Below are 21,979 nucleotides of genomic sequence, written 5' to 3' on the forward strand. Positions count from 1 at the left end.
CAAATCTGAGCAGGACACTGAAAACATCTATTTCCACACTTTGAGAATTTAAAAGTCTTGAAAAGATTGAACAGAGTGAAACAGAAACGAAAAATATCAACACAAACGCTGAAAATCAGGTTTCATACTCAGTCATGAAACAATGTTTGTAAAATGAATTTAAACGTCTGATGTATTAAAGTTTTTTTTAAAGTGTCTTTTATTAACATCTATGTAATCTGTTATAGATATAAAAGGGGGCCTACATTATGTATGTTAAATATGCTGTTTATGTCAAATATTAGTGTGTTTATAAAGCAACACTGGTAAAATATGAGAACTATTATGACTAAAAACAGCCACATTTGAAAATTGTATTGTGTTTTTATCATAATATTATAATTCCAGATGCATCTCTCCTCCAACAAGGTCACTTTGTAAAGCCAGGATGCCCGGATCCAGATGACCTGCGTTTATTGTCCTAACATCAGATTAAAGCCTCCTGCTGGTCCCCTCACACCAGCTGGTAACCTGCGTTTCCACGGTGATTAACAGAGCTTCGTTAACTGAATCACACAGCGAGAGGGTGTGTGTGTGTGTGTGTGTGTGTGTGTGTGTGTGTGTGTGTGTGTGTGTGTGTGTGTGTGTGTGTGTGTGTGTGTGTGTGTGTGTGTGTGTGTGTGTGTGATATTGTCCTTTTATTTGTTCACATTACAGCCACTCATTATCATTTTGGGAATAAAAAAAAAGGTGAAATATTTACCTTTCAGACCCGGTTGCTGGGTTAGAAATAAATTCAGGATCATTATGATCTCACTTTAAGGATATATTCTCCCCTTTATTTGATCATTTTTATTAGGCTACAGTTTATTACTGTATTTGATATTTTACAATAAATGTATTTCAACAAAATATAATAGAAAAAAACTTTTTACAGAAATTATATAATTGCTTATATTTTATTAATTAAATAAAGATTCCTGTTGAACATCACTGCGTTAATATACTAATAACTCCCAATTAAAATCACATTTAGGTGATTTACTGCCTCATTTTTGACTCATGTTTGATTCTTGTTTTTTTATTAGATGATTAAGTGAATATGAAGTAAAAACAGAAAAAAAATATATAAATAAGTGCTTGTACTTTACTTTTTAGTCCCCTATAAATATTATGAAGCTCTATATGATATAAGTTTTACATTTATCTTAAATAGGAAGTGCTGTAGAGTAAAAATTTCTAATATTATAGATTCATAACTGAAATAATTAGTTGATTTCACAGAAAATTAATTGAGAAACTGTCAATGAAAACATTTTTTAATGTAAAAATTAAAACTTTTCATGGCTGTTTAGATTTTATGTTGTTAATTGTAGTTATTTTATATTATATCGTATTGATTTGTTTGTGCACTAATTGGACGAAACAAGTAACGTGAAGGTGTCACTTTGGGCTCTGAATTTTTACAACTAACAAAACAATCGACCGCTTGATCCAGAAAATAATCCTCAGATTAGAACCCATAAAGAAAATAATCATTTGTTTTATAAATAATAATTATATAGTCTTATTTTTTTGAAGAATCTTCTTTTCATGACGATTGATTGTTAATAATGATGATATATGAAATAACTCAAATCTATTATGAAAAACTAAGAGTTTAAATATATCTAAAAAGCAGGTTTGTGGTCTGTTTGTAGAATTATTTCAGCAGTAATCTGTGCAGCTCTCCTGGCTGGGGGCGTGGCTTATCGTCTCGATGGGCGGGGCGAGCGTTTACCTAACGGCCAGCAGCGCCAGTGATTGACAGCTGAGCCGCTTAAAGCCTTTTAGAAACGGCGCAGCGCTGAGAAACAAACACAAACCGGCCGCTCAGGATTCTCACACGGACTCTAAACGGACTTTTAACCACTTTTATTTTGAACTTTTGGGAGTTTAAAAAACAGGAGCGCGACGTCCTGGAGACACGGAAGAGGTAAGAGACGTCCGTCAATCACTGTAATGTAACGGAGACGGAGCTTTGAGTGGGAGAGTGACAGGAGCACATAAACAACTTACACTGGTAAAAATGAACAATAATAACAAGTGAATAAACAACAGAGAGCAAAAGAGGTGAAGAAAAGCAGAATAAATCAGAATAAAGACATGAACGTGTGAGTGTAACAAGATAATAAAGAGTGGACAATAAAAGGAGGTTGAATAAAACTATAAAACTGAACGAAATTAACCTCGTTGAATAAAATCTTCTTTTTTTGGGGGGGGGGGGTATTTTAGAAAAATATAAACACTTAAGACACAGAACAAACATTTTATGATGTAAAATGTTTTCTACTTTATTCTGTTGTGCATCCGGTGAGTGTGAGTTCTGCTGAGTAATACATCAGTGTGTGTGTGTGTGTGTGTGTGTGTGTGTGTGTGTGTGTGTGTGTGTGTGTGTGTGTGTGTGTGTGTGTGTGTGAACTATCCAGGAGGGTGAACCACTGACCTGTGGACACACACACACACACACACACACACACACACACACACACACACACACACACACACACACACACACACACACACCATTTCCTGAGGCACCCTGAAACCAACCAGCACTCTACAGATGAAATAGTTAATTTATGAATTGATTGAAAGCCATTTTAATAACATATTAATTTAATTTTTTTAACTAAAAACTCTCCAGATTCCTCACGGCAGCTTCTTAAATGTGAATATTTGCTCTTTTGTTTTTTGGGGTTTTCTGTAACTATGAAATCAGACTTTTGTTTTTCGACGGCCGTTCGGACAAAATCAATTACAAATATTTTTTTAAATGTGTTTCGCCACCTCTCAGCTGTTTAATGCGTGAGTTCATTAAACTGACACGCAGCTGCACGTAAGAATGTATTTTACTCATCGATTCATGTGAGAAACAAACAGCTGCAGAGAAACGCCGACGTGCTTCGATCTCAGAATGAAATGAAATCACATCATCGTCTGAACTCATGAAAACAGATCGAACAAAAAAAAAAAAGAAGCAGGTCAGAGAAGAACTCGGGTCAATCTGTGTGTGTTTAATCCGTGGTCTGTGTGTTGGCATGTGACTGTCTGACACACACACACACACACACACACACACACACACACACACACACACACACACACACACGGGATTAAACATCACTGTCTCATCTCAGATTACTTCAGTTATTTTTCCTCTCTGTCACACACTCACACTTGTCCTCCTGTCTTTATGGGGACATCAACACAAAGGGCAGCACGGTGGTGCAGTGGTTAGCACCGTCACCTCACAGCAAAAAGGTTCTGGGTTCGAATCCTGTCCTGGGCCTTTCTGTGCGGAGTTTGCATGTTCTCCCTGTGCTTGCGTGGGTTCTCTCCGGGTTCTCCGGCTTCCTCCCATCATCCAAAAACATGCACCTCAGGTCAGGTTACCTGGCGCCGCGCTAGTGGCAGCCTGCTGCAGCACCTCCCCCTGACAGCCCCCCCCCTCCCGCTGTAGTGAAGACATTTCCCCTCGGGGATTAATAAAGTAAAATAAAAATAATAATAAACGCATCCTTCATGGACCTTAAACCTGAATCCTCAAACACACCTTTGAATCCCAAAGACCCAAAACTCAAACTGGTCCACACACACACACACACACACACACACCTATAATGACAACTTGGTGATCCAAACAGGAAATTGGACCGCAATCACACACATAGATTAGAGGTCCAGATGTTAAAGGATGGATTTAGAAACTGTGTGTGTGTGTACATGTATTACTGACGTTGTGGGGACTCGCCTTCTTTATGGGGACAAAAAAAACAACTTACTGCAGTTTGATATGAAGACCCAGTTTAAGGTTAGTGTGTGTGTGTGTGTGTGTGTGTGTGTCCCTCATATCTCTCTCTCTCTCCCCTTCATGACAGCAGGCTCGTTCGTCCATGACGTCGTCGTCGCGGCAGCAGCAGCAGCAGCACAGAGGTATGAACGCCGTGGAAGGATTCCTTCGAGATCTCTCCGGGTATTCGTGGAATTTCCCGGAAACGCCCAGGGTGGGACTCGGGACGCGTTGTCAGTTTTCCTGTTTGCTTGTTGCCGCCGACGACCCTTACATCCTGTCTGTGTCCTGGTTTCTGGACACACAGAAAGAGAGAAACACGGATAAACAGTGTAAAGACAGAGAGAGAACAGAGATTTATCAGTCTTGCAATCGCAATTATCAACACAAATTCAACACAAATCTTTACAATATTTTTGTGGGAGCTAAAACTAAAAAAAATTCGCAAACATTTTTGATCAACAGAAGCTCTGTCGAAAGTATTAAAGCGTGAAGTAGATTTTTCCAAACAAACCTCACGTCACCAGTTCAGTATTGGTATAATGGACAGAAACATTATGATGTCACAGTGAAGTCGACCTTTGACCTTTTGGATGTCATCACTTCATCCGGTTTGAAATTGGTGCAAAATTTCATCATAATGAGCGAATTGACAAACAGGTTTTGTAGCTGAAGTCATATTTGACCTTCGGCAACCAAAATCGAACGTGAACGTTCGTGCCAATTTTTTAAGAAAATCCCTCGAGGCGTTCCTGAAATATCGCACGAGAACGAGATAGACGGACAAAATGAAAACATAAATATCAACTTTATGTCAGATTTTTTTCCCCCACCTCCATCTTCTACAGGTCAGCAGCTGCCCACCGGGCCCGGAGCCGGAGCCTGATCCCGGGCCGACGGAGCCGGGCGATGCCCCCCGGTCCCGGCCTCTGTACGCCGAGCCGGAGCATGCTGTAGCCGCCCGGCAACGCAGTCGAAATGATGGCCTCCGTGGTTGCCGGGGGCAACCAGAAGAAATCCCTCACGTTGAGCGGAGTCGACCCGGAGACCTGCATGATCGTGTTCAAGAACCACTGGGCTCAGGTGATCCATCTCATTCTACATGTATCTGATCAGTTCAACGCACCAATCAATCAATCAACCAATCAATCAGCCAATCAATCAATCAATCAACCAATCAATTAATCAATCAATCAATCAATCAACCAACCAACCAACCAACCAACCAATCCTCCTCCTGTTATTTTTTTGTTGCTCTTTATCTCCTCTGCCTCTCCATCTGTCCTATTTTCCTCATAATGACTGTCCGACAGTGTGTGTGTGTGTGTGTGTGTGTGTGTGTGTGTGTGTGTGTGTGTGTGTGTGTGTGTGTGTGTGTGTGTGTGTGTATTACTGACCCAGACTTTGGCCCTTAAACACAGGATCCATTTAGACCAAATCGCTCTCCACAGATGCCAAGAAAACCCACACACACTCCTCTCCTGTGTGTGTGTGTGTGTGTGTGTGTGTGTGTGTGTGTGTGTGTGTGTGTGTGTGTGTGTGTGTGTGTGTGTGTTCCTTGTCTGAAGCGGCAGAGGTCAAAGGTTAACACAAGTCCAGACAGTGAATTGCATTCTTCTCTCTCCTCTTCTTTTCATTCACGTATTCATCCCGTCCCACAGCTCTCTCACACAATTTTTTTGTAATCCTAATTCAGTTTTTGTTGTTTTACAGACACTTTAAAGAGTAAAAAAAAAATCAAGTAGATGAATTTGTTCAAAGCATGTTTGAAGTTTCACCACTTGCTTTTCTCTGTTTCAGTAATTGGAGCCAGAAAATTTAAATTTTGGCACGAAAAAAAAAAGAAGCCTGCGAGGAATAAAAAAACAACAAAAAAAACATGTCAAACTTTCTGCTCATTAAACGGACTGAAATTAGCTTTCAATATTTTGATTTCTTTTTGGGAATATTTAATAAACTCTTTATTTTTTCGGTTTTCCTGCAACATTTCTTCTAATGCTTCACACCTAGTGGCCATTAGAGGAACTGCAGCGTCACGTCGCCATGCAGCCGTAGCGGCTGCTGCTCGGTGAGGTCAGGGGAGTCACGTTTTCCGTCTCAACGTGGGACAACATTTTCACAGAATTTCCAAAATGCTGGTTAAGGAAACTGTAAATTTAGGTGTTTTTCCATCCATCACCGATCGTACGTATATCAGGAGTTTGGGTGCATCAAGATGAACGGTTGTTGGCGCTAATTCTCAAGTCGGTTTCCCGTTAAACTTGCAGAAGAAGAAGAAGACAGCGCCGATTAAAACTCAGAATCCTGGAGGATTGTGGGAACCTGTAAAGTTGCGTTGTGACTTTCATCGTCACGGTATTTCTAGGATGGCCTATGTTTTGTTGCTATTGAACTTGACTGCCATCTACTGGTATTGCATTTAGTCGGCCAAATAAAAACAATTGGTGGATCCGCTCCAGAACTTCGCGGGTTCTCTTCGGTCGTTTCAAGGAACTCGGGTGACCAGTTTTTCCGTCGTCCTGCTGACAAACAGAACAAAACCACACTGAAGACGAACTTTCCGATCACGATGTCCCTCTCTGTGCAGGTGGTGAAGATCCTGGAGAAACACGAGCCAGGTCGCGGCGGCGCCGGCACGCTGAGCTTCCTCTCGGGTCACGGCGGCGGCTCCGGAGCGCTGCGTCTCGGACCCATCCCGGCCGACGAGGCCAACGCCGTCCAGAACTACGTGGAACACATGCTCTTCCTGCTGATGGAGGAGGACTCGGGACAAGGTAAGAGCGACCAGAACCGGCCTCAGAACCGGCCTCGTCCCGCCACCCTGTCGTAGCAAAGTGGGTCTCACCAACTCTCCTGCACCAGGAGGAGCGATGGGTCCGATCCTGGAGTTCGTGGTCGTGGAGGGCGTGATGGAGAGGCTGTTCCTGTGGAGCCTGAGGAGGCAGTTCACCGAGGACATGAAGCTGGAGCAGCTCCGGATGTACCAGATGCTTCTGTCTCAGGCCAGACAGCCTCTGCTGCACCACAAACCCGTTCTCCGGCCGCTCATGATGCTGCTCGCCTCCTGCGCCGGAGCGGCATCGGGTCAGTCGCCGGTCCAACAGATGATTAGATTAGCTTAGCTTAGCTTAGCGCACTGAAAACAGGGCAAACAGCTCGTTTGTCAGATTGTCAGAAATATTTTGTATTTTGTTGTTTCTTTTGGCATTTTAGGTTGTTTAGTTTGCGGTTAACTTGAAATGGCTTAAAGAAATTTCCTTTCAAAATAAAATATAAGATAATAATAAAAGTGCTGTAAATAGGTCGAAATGTCGCTGGATGCATTGAGCAGACACTGTGGAGAAATAACAAGTAAAAAAAGATGCTTTTTGAAATCTGGTAATGAAAACTGTTTTTAAAGACATTTTTACTGCACTTGAACTTCCATCGTTGGAGCGGATTTAACTGAAAGTAATCAGTTTAAAGATCGACTGCCCGACGGTTTTAAGTGGTTCATTAGGAGGCGGTTTCACAAACCTGGTCGGTTAACACCTGCGCCCCCTTCCCGTCCTCCCGCCCTGCAGATAATGGCGGCCTGGTGGAGGCGGAGCTTGTCCTCCTGCTGAACCAGCTCTGTGTGGCTCTGGTCAAAGATCCCTCAGTGCTGGAGCTGTTCTTCCACACCAGTGAGGACCAGGGAGCCGCCAACTTCCTGCTCTTCTCCCTGCTCATACCCTACACACACAGGTACACACACACACACACACACACACACACACACACACACACACACACACACACACACACACACACACACACACACACACACACACACACACACACACACACACACACACACACACACACACACACACACACACACACACACACACACACACACACACACACACACACACACACACACACACACACACACACACACACACACACACACACACACACACACAGGTACACACACACACACACACACACACACACACACACACACACACACACACACACACACACACACACACACACACACACACACACACACACACACACACACACACACACACACACAAGTATACACAACCCCCACAAATAGAGTATATTTTGGGTAAACGTGCATAAAGTACACGTACAAATACACGTTGGGACGGTATACACACGGTGGTGGGTGGAGTTAGGACGTACACACAATATACACAAACAGGTACACACATGCACACTGAGGGGAGGAGGTAACAACACATTCAGGGTGCATTCACATTTATTATTATAATATACTCCGATCTCATTTACATAAAAGTAGGAGGAGTTAGTGTAGAAACCAACAGGGGGCGCTGTGTGTCTCTCAGACAGGGTTCGGTGGGTCAACAGGCCCGGGACGCCCTCCTGCTCATCATGTCTCTGTCGGCCTCCGAGCCTCGAGTCGCTCAGCACATCGCAGAGAACACGTACTTCTGTCCCGTAAGTAAACCGGCGCCGTTTAAAAAAACCTCCAAACCTAGACGGCGTTTCACGCCAGATGTCAAGCATTTACCCAAAACCATCTGGACTCTCACTTCCCTCCGTTGCATGTTTCAAATATTTACTTGGTGATATTCATCTTTGAAGAAGTGTGTTCACACTGCTTTGAATTTAAAGGTTTATTTCCGCCCCTTTGAGCTGAAGCTGAGCTCGGTGGACCTCCACGCTGCGTTTTCTCTGGAGGAAGAAAGCTTTGGGTTAACAGAATAAAAAGGCCATTTAAGAACCTGACCTTTGACCCTTTGAAAGGTTTTTATGAATAAGAAGGCTGTTTAAATGAATGGAATCAGTACCCCCCCCATTCATCTCCCCTCTGCATTGTAATCTCGTTATTGCAAGTTATGCAATGAACTAATGAGCTTTCTCTGGGACTGTGTGACACACGGAGAGAGAAGAAGAAGAAGAAACCAGAAACTTTACAGGAGAAAAGGATGAAAGGAAAATTAAGAAAATGAACTGATCTGAAGTTTGTTCTTTCAGGGAAGTGTAAATTGTAAAGATAATACAGAAGACTTAATATTTATTAAAAAAAATTACAAGCAAAAAAACAAATTGAAATGTCGATAAAAGACACAAGTATGTGTGTAAACTTTTTTTTTTTAAACCTTTGATGCAGCACGTCTTGTTCACTTTAGGTGTCTCGGTGTGCCGTGGCGGCCATGTTGGCTCCATCGCTGCCAGGTTCTGTTTCTGAGAGCGAGAGGGAGGTTTAATGTGAAAGGGCGAGCAAAGACACTTCAGCACATGCCACCTGTGTGTGTGTGTGTGTGTGTGTGTGTGTGTGTGTGTGTGTGTGTGTGTGTGTGTGTGTGTGTGTGTGTGTGTGTGTGTGTGTGTGTGTGTGTGTGTGCGCGCTTTAAGCCCATGTGACCAAACTCTGACCTCAATCTTTATGTCGGGAGCAGATTAGTAAATCAGCGTGAGATTGGCTGGAACACGGAGAGGGATTAGTAAGTCTGCACGTGATTGGACGACAGCCCGACCGCTAATGAGACTGCAGCTGTTTGTGCTGATGTTGATCAGGATGCTTTCTCCTCCTCTTTCCCGTCATCTCCTCTTCATCTTTCCTCTTGCTCTCATTCTCTGCTAATGTGATTAGGAGTTTAATTTCCTCTAAAGCCTTTGTGTGTGTGTGTGTGTGTGTGTGTGTGTGTGTGTGTGTGTGTGTGTGTGTGTGTGTGTGTGTGTGTGTGTGTGTGTGTGTGTGTGTGTGTGTGTGTGTTTCCAGGTGCTGGCCACAGGTCTGTCTGGTCTCTACTCGTCTCTTCCTGCCCGGCTGCAGGTTTACAGTGAGGACTGGCACTGTCTGGACCAGGCCGACTGGCAGCAGGTAACCATGACGACAACTATGTAAACATGCCGATGTTCAGCTGCGTGACACCGGACAGTTGTCGCTGTCGTTATTTGTCGTTTGGTTCGGCAGGTTCCCGCTCTCGTCCACTTCCTGCACTCCCTGGACTTCTGCAGTGCTGTTACCAAGGTAACGTACGGCAAGCACACGCAGTGCATTCAGGGAATAATAATCCAGCCCATTTAAATCCTGGACTCTTGTCTTCGTCTCCTTCAGGTCGCTCATCCCTCCATCCGGTCCCAGCTGCTCGGTTACATCTACAACGGCTTCCTCGTGCCCGTACTCGCTCCCGCTCTGCACAAGGTATCGCAGCTCGTCGCTACCGGCGACCAACCTCCCGTTGTCCCGCAACACTGACACTAGAAGAAAAAACAAATCTTCCATAGACTTTTGTTAGTGCCGGCAGGTAAAACACATCTCCTGCACGTACTCACCACTAGGGGGCTCACAGGAACGTTTTATGGTCACAGGCAGGCAGGTTTATTTGTGCAGCACATTTCAACAACAAGGCAATTCAACGTGCTTCACATTAAAACCATTAAAACATCAAAACATCAGGCAGAAGAAAAGAACATTTAAAAACAATTAAGAACAAGTGATTAAAACATTAAAAAAAAACAGTCATTAAAACATTAAGCGAGCTAAAAATAGGATAAAAGTTACAGCGCAGTTTAAGATTATAAAATTGAGCCGATGAAAAATGTCAATCTGTACTGACGTAGACTTTATTAATCCCTCGGGGGGGGGGATGTTGTCGTCACGGCAACATAGAAACACAGTTAGGAAAAAAAAAGGTGCACACAATAAGAAGAAAATTACAAATAAGACAACACACACACACACACACACACACACACACACACACACACACACACACACACACACACACACACACACACACACACACACACACACACACACACACACACACACACACACGTATGAGTGAGCTTCCTTACCTGATGGCGTTCCTGCCTCCAGCTGACGGTGGAGGAGGTGATGACCACGACGGCGTACCTGGACCTGTTCCTGCGCTCCGTCTCCGAGCCCGTCCTCCTCCAGACCTTCCTGTCCTTCATCCTGCTGCACACGCACGACAACGTCCACATCCTGGACACGCTGGTCAGCAGGGTCAACACACCTTTCCAGGTACGACCTCCCCGTCTCTAATCCCGCCTCCCGGCCCTTTTCATGCTCTGCGCTACCTTTTTTTTTTTAAGCTTGTGCGTGTCCCTCAGTTGGGTACGGTGTCGCTGGCTCTGTTCAGGACTCTGATCGGCCTCTTCTGTGAAGACGTAATGCTGCAGCTGGTGTTCAGGTCAGTCCAACCGGTGTCTCTAGTTTTGATTCAAACTAATAGATTCAACTCATACTTGATGCAAAATGGCTCATTTCCCGAATGATTAAGTGTTTTTGTTCAGTAAATTGTTGGTCAGAATTAGAGCTCGTGACGACTGATTGATGCATCTCACTGCAACGCTTGTGATGAACAGTTCACTGCTCTGAACTGAAGTTATCGAGGTTAACGCGCCGAATTCACCTCTCGGTCCGCCTTCTTGAAACATTTTCAGAAGTAGATTCAGAAGTGCCTTGAAGTGAATTATAGTCACATTCAGCTGTTCTGATTAAATGTGAAGTCTTTAACCGATTGGAAGAAGCGTGTTGTTGTTTTTTTAGCCACATGGGGGCAGCACCGAGTCCATTGTGAGTTGGATATACAGTATATTTGTACCTCCTCAGGTATCTGATTCCCTGCAGCCACCTGAGCTGGCAGCAGCGCTCCTCCTTAACGCTGAGGGACTGTTACTCCTCCAGCGCCGCCTCCTTCCTGCTCCTCATGCCCTCCTGGTGCCCCGCGTACCTCCGCAACTCAAACTCACGCTCGGAGCACATCCACTGGCCCAAAGGAGCAGGTCGGTAACACACACACACACACACACACACACACACACACACACACACACACACACACACACACACACACACACACACACACACACACACACACACACACACACACACACACACACACACACAGTAACTTGAACTCTGTGTGTTTCAGACAGCGTCGGTTACTGTCGAGGTTCGGACTTCCTGATGGATGTGAACTACCTCCACTACCTCTGGGACGCCTGTCAGGCCATCACCACGTCCTCCAGGTGAGGGACTCCTTCCTCCACGAAGAAGAAGAGAGAGAGCGAGAGAATCTTCCGTTGCGATGAGTTGTGTTGTGTCTGCAGGGCCTGCCGGTTCTGGTCGGCTCCGTACGACGGGATCGACCCGCCGCCGCAAGAGTGCCGGTGTGACACGCCGGGCTTTGACGCGGAGGACGAGGAGGACGTCGTCCGAGTCGAGAGCGACTCCGTCGGCTCCTTGGTTTTTACTCCTCCCCCCTCGGCCCTCTCCCCCACGCCGTCCTCCTCAGACACCGTCTCCACGGGCAACCGGGCAGGAAGAGCCGGCTCCGCCCTGGAGCTGGAGTGGGACGACCTCTTCGCCGACGAAGAGGGATCTTCGTCGCCGGCGACGCCGCTGGAAAACGGCGGCGTGACCGTGGACGCCGACAGGTGCCATTTCTCGCCCGCACCTCCTCGACACATTCAGGAGATGCGACGCAGCGCGACCAGACTGGTGCACGGCTCTTACGTGGAGGAATCCGAGTTTCAGGACGACGTTCTGGTCTACGACCTCGTCGCCCAGAAAGAAACGAAGGCGGCCATTTTGGAGCGGCTCATGGCAGCGAATCGCCGATCGCGCGGGAGCGTCTTGAAAGGCCGAAGGGCGTCGACGACGACGATGCTGACGACAACCGGGAGGACGGTCCTGGAAACGGTGAACAGCATTATGTCGACGAGGAGGTGGAGCGAGGACGGAGGGGGAGGGGAGAGGCGGAGGAGCGAGGATTACGATAAGGAGGCGAGGAGGAGGAGTGATGACGGAGAGGACGAATTCAAGAAGATCTTCACCAACGGGTTCAACGCAGAAGATCACGTCATCGACGAATGCGACGACGCCGATGAAGACGACCAGCCGTTAGAGCAAAGCTGCAACGATCACGTGAACGCAACACGCGAGCATCGAACGCACCACGACACACAGAACACAACACGCGAGCATCGAACGCACCACGACACACAGAACACAACACGCGAGCATCGAACGCACCACGACACACAGCGACCCACGAACGCTTTACCCAACGGACATCACCGATCTGAGCCCGATGACCCGCCGGCTCCGAGTCTGCCCGGAAACAAAGTGGCCGATAACAACGACTTCCTGTCCCAGTACCACGAGCTCATGCTGTCTTTAGGGGCGGAGCCCGACTGCGACGACGTCACCGATGACATCGGCACGTTCAGGAGGCGCATTCGAGCGCTCTGGCAAAAGCTGGAAGAGGACGGGGAGGCGCTCGGCACAGAAACAGTTTTTGGCGCCGCGTGGGTCGACGCAGAGGAGGAAGGAGAGGAAGAGGTGATGAAAGAGGAAGAACAAGAGGAGGAAGAGGAGGAGAGGAGGAGCAGCAGTAAGAAAGGCAGCAGGAGTCACGGAGTTCCCTTCACAGGTTTGCGAACAACGTTGCCGTCCAACTTCCTGTTGCTCGTGTTTTCAGGTTATTAGGATTCAACGGGACACTTCACATTTTCCTCCGTTTCCCATCATGCACCAGGTCCGTTCATCAGCGTCCTGCTGTCCCGGCTGGAGAACCTTCTGGAAAACTCCATTGCCGTGAACCTGCTGGTGACGGGCATCCTGGCCCAGCTGGCGTCGTACCCTCAACCTCTGCTGAGGTCCTTCCTGCTCAGCACAGAAACACAGCAGCAGCCCAACGTCCGCACGCTGTACCAGGTAACGTCCGCTTTCTGTTATTCCACCGCACCGGTGAAAAAGATATCGCGTCCACTTTGACTCCGGCGTGCGTCCGCAGGTGTTGGTGTCGGTTCACGCTCACATAGAGCGCTACGTGTCGGCGAGGCCGGACTGCCCCGCCCTCGTCGCTCAGGCCTGGAGGTTCCTGTTGGCCAAAGACCAAGACGGCAAATTTAGAGGTGAATGAACACAAACACGACGTGTTAATAAAACATGCAAAAAACATGCAGTTTTCACATCTCGGTTTTTATTTCCTCAGAGTGCCTCCGGTCTCAGAGCGGCGACGTCATCCTGGATCCGTCTCTTCCCAACGGCTCGGTGAAGAACGCCGTGGCTTCGCCTCCTCTCGCCGTGTTGCCGCCGTGCCCTCCCATCGCCCCGCAGGCCAAGAGCCGAGTGTTCGCCATCGTCATGTACGCCGAGTTCCTGAAAGAGCTGGCGGCCGTCGCCCAGGAGCACAGCATCGCGCCGGACCGTCCCGCCGAGGAATAACGCCGCCGCAGAATCCCGTAGATACGTTCAAAGACCTGCTGAAAAAAAACGAGACGGAGCGCAAATCCAACGACTCACGGAGGGTCAAAGCAACATGTGTGGAAATTACTGCGCAGCATTGTTTTAAATGTGCACATTTATATTCACGTGATGTTTATGTTCCTGGCAGCACTTGAAACTGTTGATGTGAATCTGGAGGATATTTATAAAACCACGTGAAGGGGATTATTTTGAAGACGAGTCAACGTTCGGTTTTCTATATATATATTTGAGGGATCCGTTTTCTATCACGTTTTATCAAATCTTTGCACTAATTTGTAAATTGTGTGTAAAACAAGAAAGTGTGAAACTTTTTCAAATGTGGTTCGACATGCAGAAGTCGCTTTAAAATCAACCTCCAACGCACGATAGGAAACTAGTTTAAAAATAAACCTTAACTACACTGAAGTGACTTGGCACTAAAATAGATCTGTTTCCAATTAATCGATGATTTCTTCAACTTGACTTTAGGAAAGTTAGCTGCTCAACCTCGTGAAATAAATTCTTTGAATTTTCCCATATTTTTGGATGAAATATTCCCGTCATCATTTCATGGAGTCCCAATATGTCAGTATTTAGTATCTTTTATGGCAACTGGCCTTCGAGTTTAATTTATTGAGGCTTTTACAGATGGAAGGTAGCGGCCGTAGAGCGTCGTGGAAATCAGCTGTTCATTTCTGCATCTTCTTCCGGTCCGTCCTGCCGGTTTAATGCCCGGTGTCTCCGGAGGACGACGTGTTCTGCCTTCTTCAAAGCAGTTCTGCAGGTCCGATTAGTTCTCTTTGCTTGTGCTTTTTGTGGTTGTTGTTGTTTTTTTTTTTTTACCCGGATTGTGCGTTAATTTTAACGCAGAAAATGAAACATAGTGAGAAACACTGAATACGTGTCTTCCTATTTATATGTTTTCCTGTTGTCTTTACGTGCTCAAACAAACAGAGGAATGACAAAGCCTTACGTCACGTGACAGATTTTAGTGCAATAAACCGAAGATGCAAATACGGTGCATTTTAAATTCTTGTGCAAAAATCGGATGTTTTTTGTTTTCTCCTTTAAACTTCTGTTAATGTAAGTTTCATTGAAATACTTTGAAGTTTATTTTATTTTTCTGTGCTGTGGTAAAGAACGAAGTTCCTGCTCAGCTTTAAGGTGTTAAAAACACTCTGTACATTTTACTTCTCGATCAGAACGAAACGACATCCTCAAGTCTGCAAACCAATCTGAACGGCGGCGCTTTTGCACATTTTCTGTGAACGCAGCGTTCGCACCGCCAACCTCTCCTCAAAAACATAAATCTGTCTCCATGGTAACGTCACAGTGTGAAGGGGACCTCACTGAACCCGCTGTGTTTCTGAGTGTTGAAATTGCCACCTGCTGGTGAACCAGAAGATTTGGAAACTATTAAACTTATTTTTGCCACATCAGATTATAAGTCATATTTTATGATTGTTCATTCTTTGCCTGTTTTTTTTCTTTTTTCTGTTTTGGTACAAATGTGGCAGGAAAACGTTGCAGTTAAGTTCAAATCGATGCAGCTCAATTTTGATCATAGTTTCTCAGGCTGTTTCCTCCCTACAAATAGGTGCAGAACTGAAAAAGACAAGGTTTTGCAAAAGCTGCCTTGACAGGGTGTGGTCAGGTAGTTCCTTTTTTGGTAATGTATATAAAAAAACAGAGAGCAGAGTGATCTGATCCGTAGAAACGGTCTCAGAAGAGGAACAGGACAGCGGGGGATGATGGCAGCGATGAAGGTTTATCTGCTCATGTGGGCTCTCGGTGAGTGAACTGAAACACAGACTGTGATTTATATATATATACATACACACACACACGTATACACACATACATGGATATAGATATCCATATATAGATATATATAATATATTCAGTTTTACCTGAAGTTTAGTGCTTAGAAATGCTGCTCTGACGGTGTGCATCAGATTCGTCCACCTTCCTGCTGAATGTTAACCATATCCAGTTAAAGACGATTTATATACACATATATATATATATATATATACGTGTATACAAACATACATATAAATAATATATTCAGTTTTACCTCGCAGTGAGCGACTTCCACGTTCTTTAGCTCTTGTTCTGAATAACTAATAGTTCATCTAATAGATGGTTAAAATAACAAGACTCATATCTGTACGAGATCAGTATTAATAAGTTAGATAGATAGATAATAGATAATAGATAGATCGATAGATCGATAGATACTTTATTAACCCCCAAGGGGAAATTCTTTCGCTACAGCAGCATTTATAGATACAGGAAATAAATAAAATAACAGTAAAAAATATTAAATATAAAAATGCACAGTATATACAATAAAATTGAATGAAATAAAATAGAATAATTAAATTAAAACTAACTCAACAATAGTGCAAAGTATTTTTAATTTTTTTTTATATTTAAATATTTTTATATTTAAAGTTAGCATAGTTTAAAATAAACAGCGTCCAAAGGCAACTAAAGTTAAAAGTGTGAACATGGTGATTTGTGGTTTTCTTGGTGATATTTTGGACTGTTTTGGACCAGGAGAGGTGATTTTCTGGAGCAAAATATTCCCCCAAAAATCTAAAGTTTGTTGATTTTTCAGTTTTTGCCTTCATCTGGTGAAAGATTTTCCTTTCCGTGACAAAACCATGTTTAAATGAAACACTCCATCTTCCGTTATTTCCTTGTGACTCGAGGCTCATGAACTGACGCTGCTTTCTATTAGTTTCCAAAACACTGACTGTTGGAAAACATATTTTGAAGTTATAACAAACTTGAATTGCTCTTATTTACTTGTAGGTGCTATGGTCATTTTATCCATGGGTGAAGTCCCTGGACTTGATCCCTTGCCTCCTGTCAACGTCAACGCCACCTCTCACTCCTCAGGTAACCTCTCGTCTGTGTTCGGGGTATTTTAGTCTGATAACGAGGACGTCCTGGTTCGGGCTTTGGTTCGTTGCCAGATGATGCACTTCATGTTTTATCTTTAAAGCTCATAAAACAATTGAGCATTAACAAACTGCAGCTAACCGCCTGAATAGTTGTGGCCCGGTTGTAGACGGTCACACAAACATTCAAGAGTTGAGAGCGTGGAGTGTTTATGAAGTCAATTGTGAACTGTTCTGTCAATGAGTTTTAATAGCTTCCTCTTTCTCTCTTTACAGCTGCCTCACACATTTTGCTGAAGGAAACCGTCCTCGGCCGAGTCTGCCTGCTCGGTGCTCTCCTAGCTTCCTGCATCTCAGTGTACTAAAAAAAAAATTACAATTTCATTTTGCTGAACTTGTAAAGTCACTGGAACCGTCCAGAACCTGAACTGGTGATTTCGGTGTGCTTGTTTGCAGACGACGCTTTCTAGCTTTCTCTTTGTCAATTTGTGAAGTGTGAAACGAACCTCGGTAATAAGCTCATTGTTCATCGTTATCAATGTGCTAATCATCGATTCGTAACCATGTATTTTCATTTATCGCTCAAGCTGAGAAAACGTTTGTTTATGGTTATATAAACTAAAAGGTCAAAAGTTGCACATTTGAAACAAAGCTCGCTCTGGAAAGTTGCGTTGCTTCTGTACGATTTCTGTTTTTAGAGTAATTTGAACGTGGTGATGAAAATCATGAGACCGTTGGAGGATGTTTTCTGACCAATGGAAATGGAAATGGGACTTTTTCGTGATTGTATCTTAAATAAACAAAACTGCTCTGTCTGAAGCTTTGTGTTACTCTCCATGTTAAGCATATTAATATCATTTTGGACAACCACAGCAGCTGCTTTGTGTTTTTCTTGCGTATTAATGCAGTTTTTCCACGACAGAAGTAATTCGTTAAGCAGAGTGGACTTTCAAACTGTTCTGTCTTTCTATTAACTTATGTAAAAATTATAAATCGACTTTATCCTGATAGAATAATGCATTTTTGACATCGTTAAAGAGGTTTAATACATTTTTACAGCATTAGCTCTTTTTTTTTTTAGATGATCTGAAAGCAAAGAAACTAAATCCAATGACTACTGAACTGGGGGGGGGGAGGGGTACTATGGGAGGACACGATGCCCCGTCCACCTACCAGAAACCTGACTGTCAATCAAACAGATACGCCCCCAAACATCGCTCGGTTTGAGGAACTATTTTCAGAAGGAAACCAGAAGCCTGGTCAGAAGGACGGAGTTCAGCTGATGATTCGTTTTAAAATAACCCTTTAAGGGACTTCCTGGTACCAGTAAAGATATTCTTTGCTGTACGCTGTGAGAGAACAATAAAGAGGTGCTACTGAAGTGTTGCCGAGGTGGGAGGCCGAACACTGAGCGAGCATCCTGTGTCGATCTGCGGTCGATGACTCAGTTCCTGAACAATACCGAGAGATGAAGGGTAGAGCGACACAGAGCGAGAGAGAGAGAGCGAGATGTTCAGAAAGTCGAGGGCAGATGAAGGAAAGCCTCACGGTAACGAAAACAGAGGCTGCAGCAGCCAGAAATGAATGAAACGAGAGCGAAGGGAAAAGGCGGGTAACGAAGAGAAAGATGTACGTCAAAAATGACTAAAGTATGTGGACATGCAACATCGGCCGGTCTTTTGTTGATTTTGTTCCCATTCAGCCTCGAAAGCATCAGTAAAGTCTGAAGGTGGATAAAGTCGGGCTCATGGTCGCGATTCTACGCAGACAAATGGAGTTCTTCCTTCAAACAGGGTGAAGGTTGGATTCCCAACAGTGGCACCACAAAATTAAAATGGCGCACTGTTGTCTGACGTACGACTGCTTTTAGCATCGAATAAATACAAAGCTGACAGATGAGCGGGGGAGGGGGGAGGGGGGGAGGAGAGAGGGGGGAGAGAGAGAGAGGGGAGAGAGAGAGAGAGGGGGAGAGAGAGAGAGAGAGAGGAGAGAGAGAGAGAGAGAGAGAGAGAGAGAGAGAGAGAGAGAGAGAGAGAGAGAGAGAGAGAGAGAGAGGGAGAGAGAGAGAGGGGGGAGAGAGAGAGAGGGGGGAGAGAGAGAGAGAGAGAGAGAGAGAGAGAGAGAGAGAGAGAGAGAGAGAGAGAGAGAGAGAGAGAGAGAGGGAGAGAGAGAGAGAGAGAGAGAGAGAGAGAGAGAGAGAGAGAGAGAGAGAGAGAGAGAGAGCACCCAGCAGAAAGATTGTCGATAAGAAGTGAGAGAGAGCGGCAGCAGAGGAAGAAGCTCCTGGAAAAAAGGAACAAAATAAAAGAGAATTAACTGATGATCATACAAACACTGAGAAAGTAAATCTGAGGGAGAGAAAGCAAAATGAAGCCGTGGAGTCGCCTCTGCTTCCTCGGTGAGTCCAACTCGCTTTGTTGTTTCTGAAGAACCTTTTGATTGACAGATAGGGAACCGTGACTTTCACAGCTTTTATGCTCACAACTTAAAGTTGAAAACTGTCCAGGCTCAAACTTCAGACTGATCTTCCAGGAGGTTGAATCAGAGGCGGCAGATTGAGGCAAGCCGAGTTAAATAAAGTTGCTTTTCAAAGCCGGCGATTTATTCGCTAAAAACCATTGAAGGCCTGGATTCAAGCCTTAAATCTTCACCGGCACGTATTTAAATAGATGTAAGAGTCATTCAAAGCCTCGCCGGCTCCAGACGTAATGCAGGAAGTAATATGGAGCACATAAACACCACAATGTGCTGGTTTAAATCCGCCTTAAAACTGCCACACAATGCAGGTATTATGACAATTTTATGACAATAAATGTTCCTTTAAATATCAATAATTACAGCCATTCATTTCGGAGGTTTTTTTTGCTTGCTGTTATATTCAACTATTTTCCTTCCTTCTCTTCTTCTGTATCAGTTCTAGCAATTTGTTGGATTTCCCGGGGACGAAGTCAAACTACTGTTTCGCTGCACGAGGCCGACGCCAAGGAGCCTGAAGGTACGGCGACGACAGAGCTGCTCAACAAGCCATTTATGTCGGTGGTAACGGCGCCGAGGTTTCCCGAGGTCGGCCGGTCAGAACCGGATCTCCGTAGTTGTCGGTGTACCTCCGGATTCGGTCTGAGCTCAGTCAGCTCGGCTCGACTCGGAGACGCCGAGTCGGCGCTTCTACTTCCGATCGCTGCAAACCCAGAGCACGGACGTGCCAGAAAAGTGGTGTTACTATGACGACCTCCAGCTGTTGTTACCGGTCAAGGTGTCCAATATTAGCGGACCGAGGTTTTCAAGATGGGGGCTTTGATGGTTGTGACATAAATAGGTAAAAGGGTTAGAACTGACCGATGGTGGCGGAGCGGCCATGCAAAGGTGATCTCCGGAGACAGATACTGGACGTAGGGTTTCAATGTCGAGGATAGGAGGAGCCTCTACTGTCCCACAGTGACCTCTGCTGTGACCTCTACTGTCCCACACTGACCTCTACTATCCCGCAGTGACCTCTGCTGTGACCTCTACTGTCCCACAGTGACCTCTACTGTCCCACAGTGACCTCTGCTGTGACCTCTACTGTCCCACACTGACCTCTACTATCCCGCAGTGACCTCTGCTGTGACCTCTACTGTCCCACAGTGACCTCTACTGTCCCACACTGACCTCTGCTGTGACCTCTACTGTCCCACACTGACCTCTACTGTCCCGCACTGACCTCTGCTGTGACCTCTACTGTCCCACAGTGACCTCTACTGTCCCACACTGACCTCTGCTGTGACCTCTACTGTCCCGCACTGACCTCTACTATCCCGCAGTGACCTCTGCTGTGACCTCTACTGTCCCACAGTGACCCCTACTGTCCCACACTGACCTCTACTGTCCCGCACTGACCTCTGCTGTGACCTCTACTATCCCGCAGTGACCTCTGCTGTGACCTCTACTGTCCCGCAGTGACCCCTACTGTCCCACACTGACCTCTACTGTCCCGCACTGACCTCTGCTGTGACCTCTACTATCCCGCAGTGACCTCTGCTGTGACCTCTACTGTCCCGCAGTGACCCCTACTGTCCCACACTGACCTCTACTGTCCCGCACTGACCTCTGCTGTGACCTCTACTATCCCGCAGTGACCTCTGCTGTCTTGTACTCGGTCACATAGTCCGGCTGCACTGTCCTGACGTATAGTCTAGATTCCCGTCTTGTTGTGTCATATGTCTCTGATGTCCCGTCCTCTCTGTCAAGTTGTTTTGTGTGCAGTCCTGTCCCGCACTGACCTGAACTGCCAGCGGTCCCAGTCCCGGTATGCCGTGTGATGTCGGTGTTTCTGATGCGTCCTTATATTACCGTGCTGTCCGATTGCACCCTGCAGCACGTTACCACCAGAGGCCGCGGTCACTTCCTGCCTCCGTCCTGTATGTCGGCGGTCTGTGGTCTCAACGTGTTCAACGAACATCTCTGACTCTGAGCGTCTCTTTTTATGTGTGGTTCAGGTTCCACGAACACCACGACCGAAACTGAAAAGGAAGCGACCAGCCTTACGCCAGCCGCCTGGTCTTCACAGAGTCCTGCATCAGCGACCTTTACAGTAACAGCTGCCACCGACGTGAGTCGATTATCAAGTTTTGATATTTGATGCATAATCTTAGCAATTAAATACAAACGGAGGGGAAACCCATCGTCTGTCTTCAAAGTTGGAGAGCCCAGGCTCACAGTGAACTCTGTATTGTATTTCCTGGCCAACAGCTGCCAGCACAGTGACTTCCTGCTGTCTGGTTGTCATGGCGAGGCTGACATGCAATGAGCAGAAACGCTGAAGAAACACCTTCAGACCCACAAACTGTTTTCACAAAGCAGCCTGAAAACAAACGAGCCCGAGAAGCTGGAACGTGTTTTCGTGAAGTGCCGTTTCAATATTTCAGTTGATTGTCTCTTCAAATTAGCATATTTTAAGATTTAAAAAAAAAAAAAAAAAAGTATATTTGGGGTAAAAAAAAAGAAAAAGAAAAGACTTCGAGACATTCAGTGTTT

At 45.5% G+C, this 21,979-nt stretch overlaps 1 protein-coding gene across 1 annotated transcript; it reads left to right on the forward strand.

Moving 5' to 3' along the window:
- Positions 1–1,848: 1,848 nt before the first annotated feature.
- LOC138632442 (FHF complex subunit HOOK-interacting protein 1A-like) lies at positions 1,849–17,781 on the forward strand. The gene is made up of 19 exons (XM_069718008.1): positions 1,849–1,954; positions 3,900–3,954; positions 4,660–4,894; positions 6,399–6,585; positions 6,674–6,895; positions 7,375–7,537; positions 8,152–8,263; positions 9,552–9,653; positions 9,747–9,803; positions 9,891–9,977; positions 10,656–10,823; positions 10,913–10,992; positions 11,415–11,587; positions 11,737–11,833; positions 11,915–13,239; positions 13,345–13,523; positions 13,603–13,723; positions 13,804–15,848; positions 16,878–17,781. Exons 3-18 carry the CDS (start codon positions 4,790–4,792, stop codon positions 14,034–14,036), a joined length of 3,411 nt encoding a protein of 1,136 aa, XP_069574109.1. The 5' UTR covers positions 1,849–1,954; positions 3,900–3,954; positions 4,660–4,789; the 3' UTR covers positions 14,037–15,848; positions 16,878–17,781.
- Positions 17,782–21,979: the final 4,198 nt, after the last annotated feature.

Source organism: Brachyistius frenatus, unplaced genomic scaffold (genome assembly GCF_029030835.1).
Source record: "Brachyistius frenatus isolate BFR_SWC_R1_liver_20210118 unplaced genomic scaffold, ASM2903083v1 Contig_184, whole genome shotgun sequence".
NCBI lineage: Eukaryota > Metazoa > Chordata > Actinopteri > Embiotocidae > Brachyistius > Brachyistius frenatus.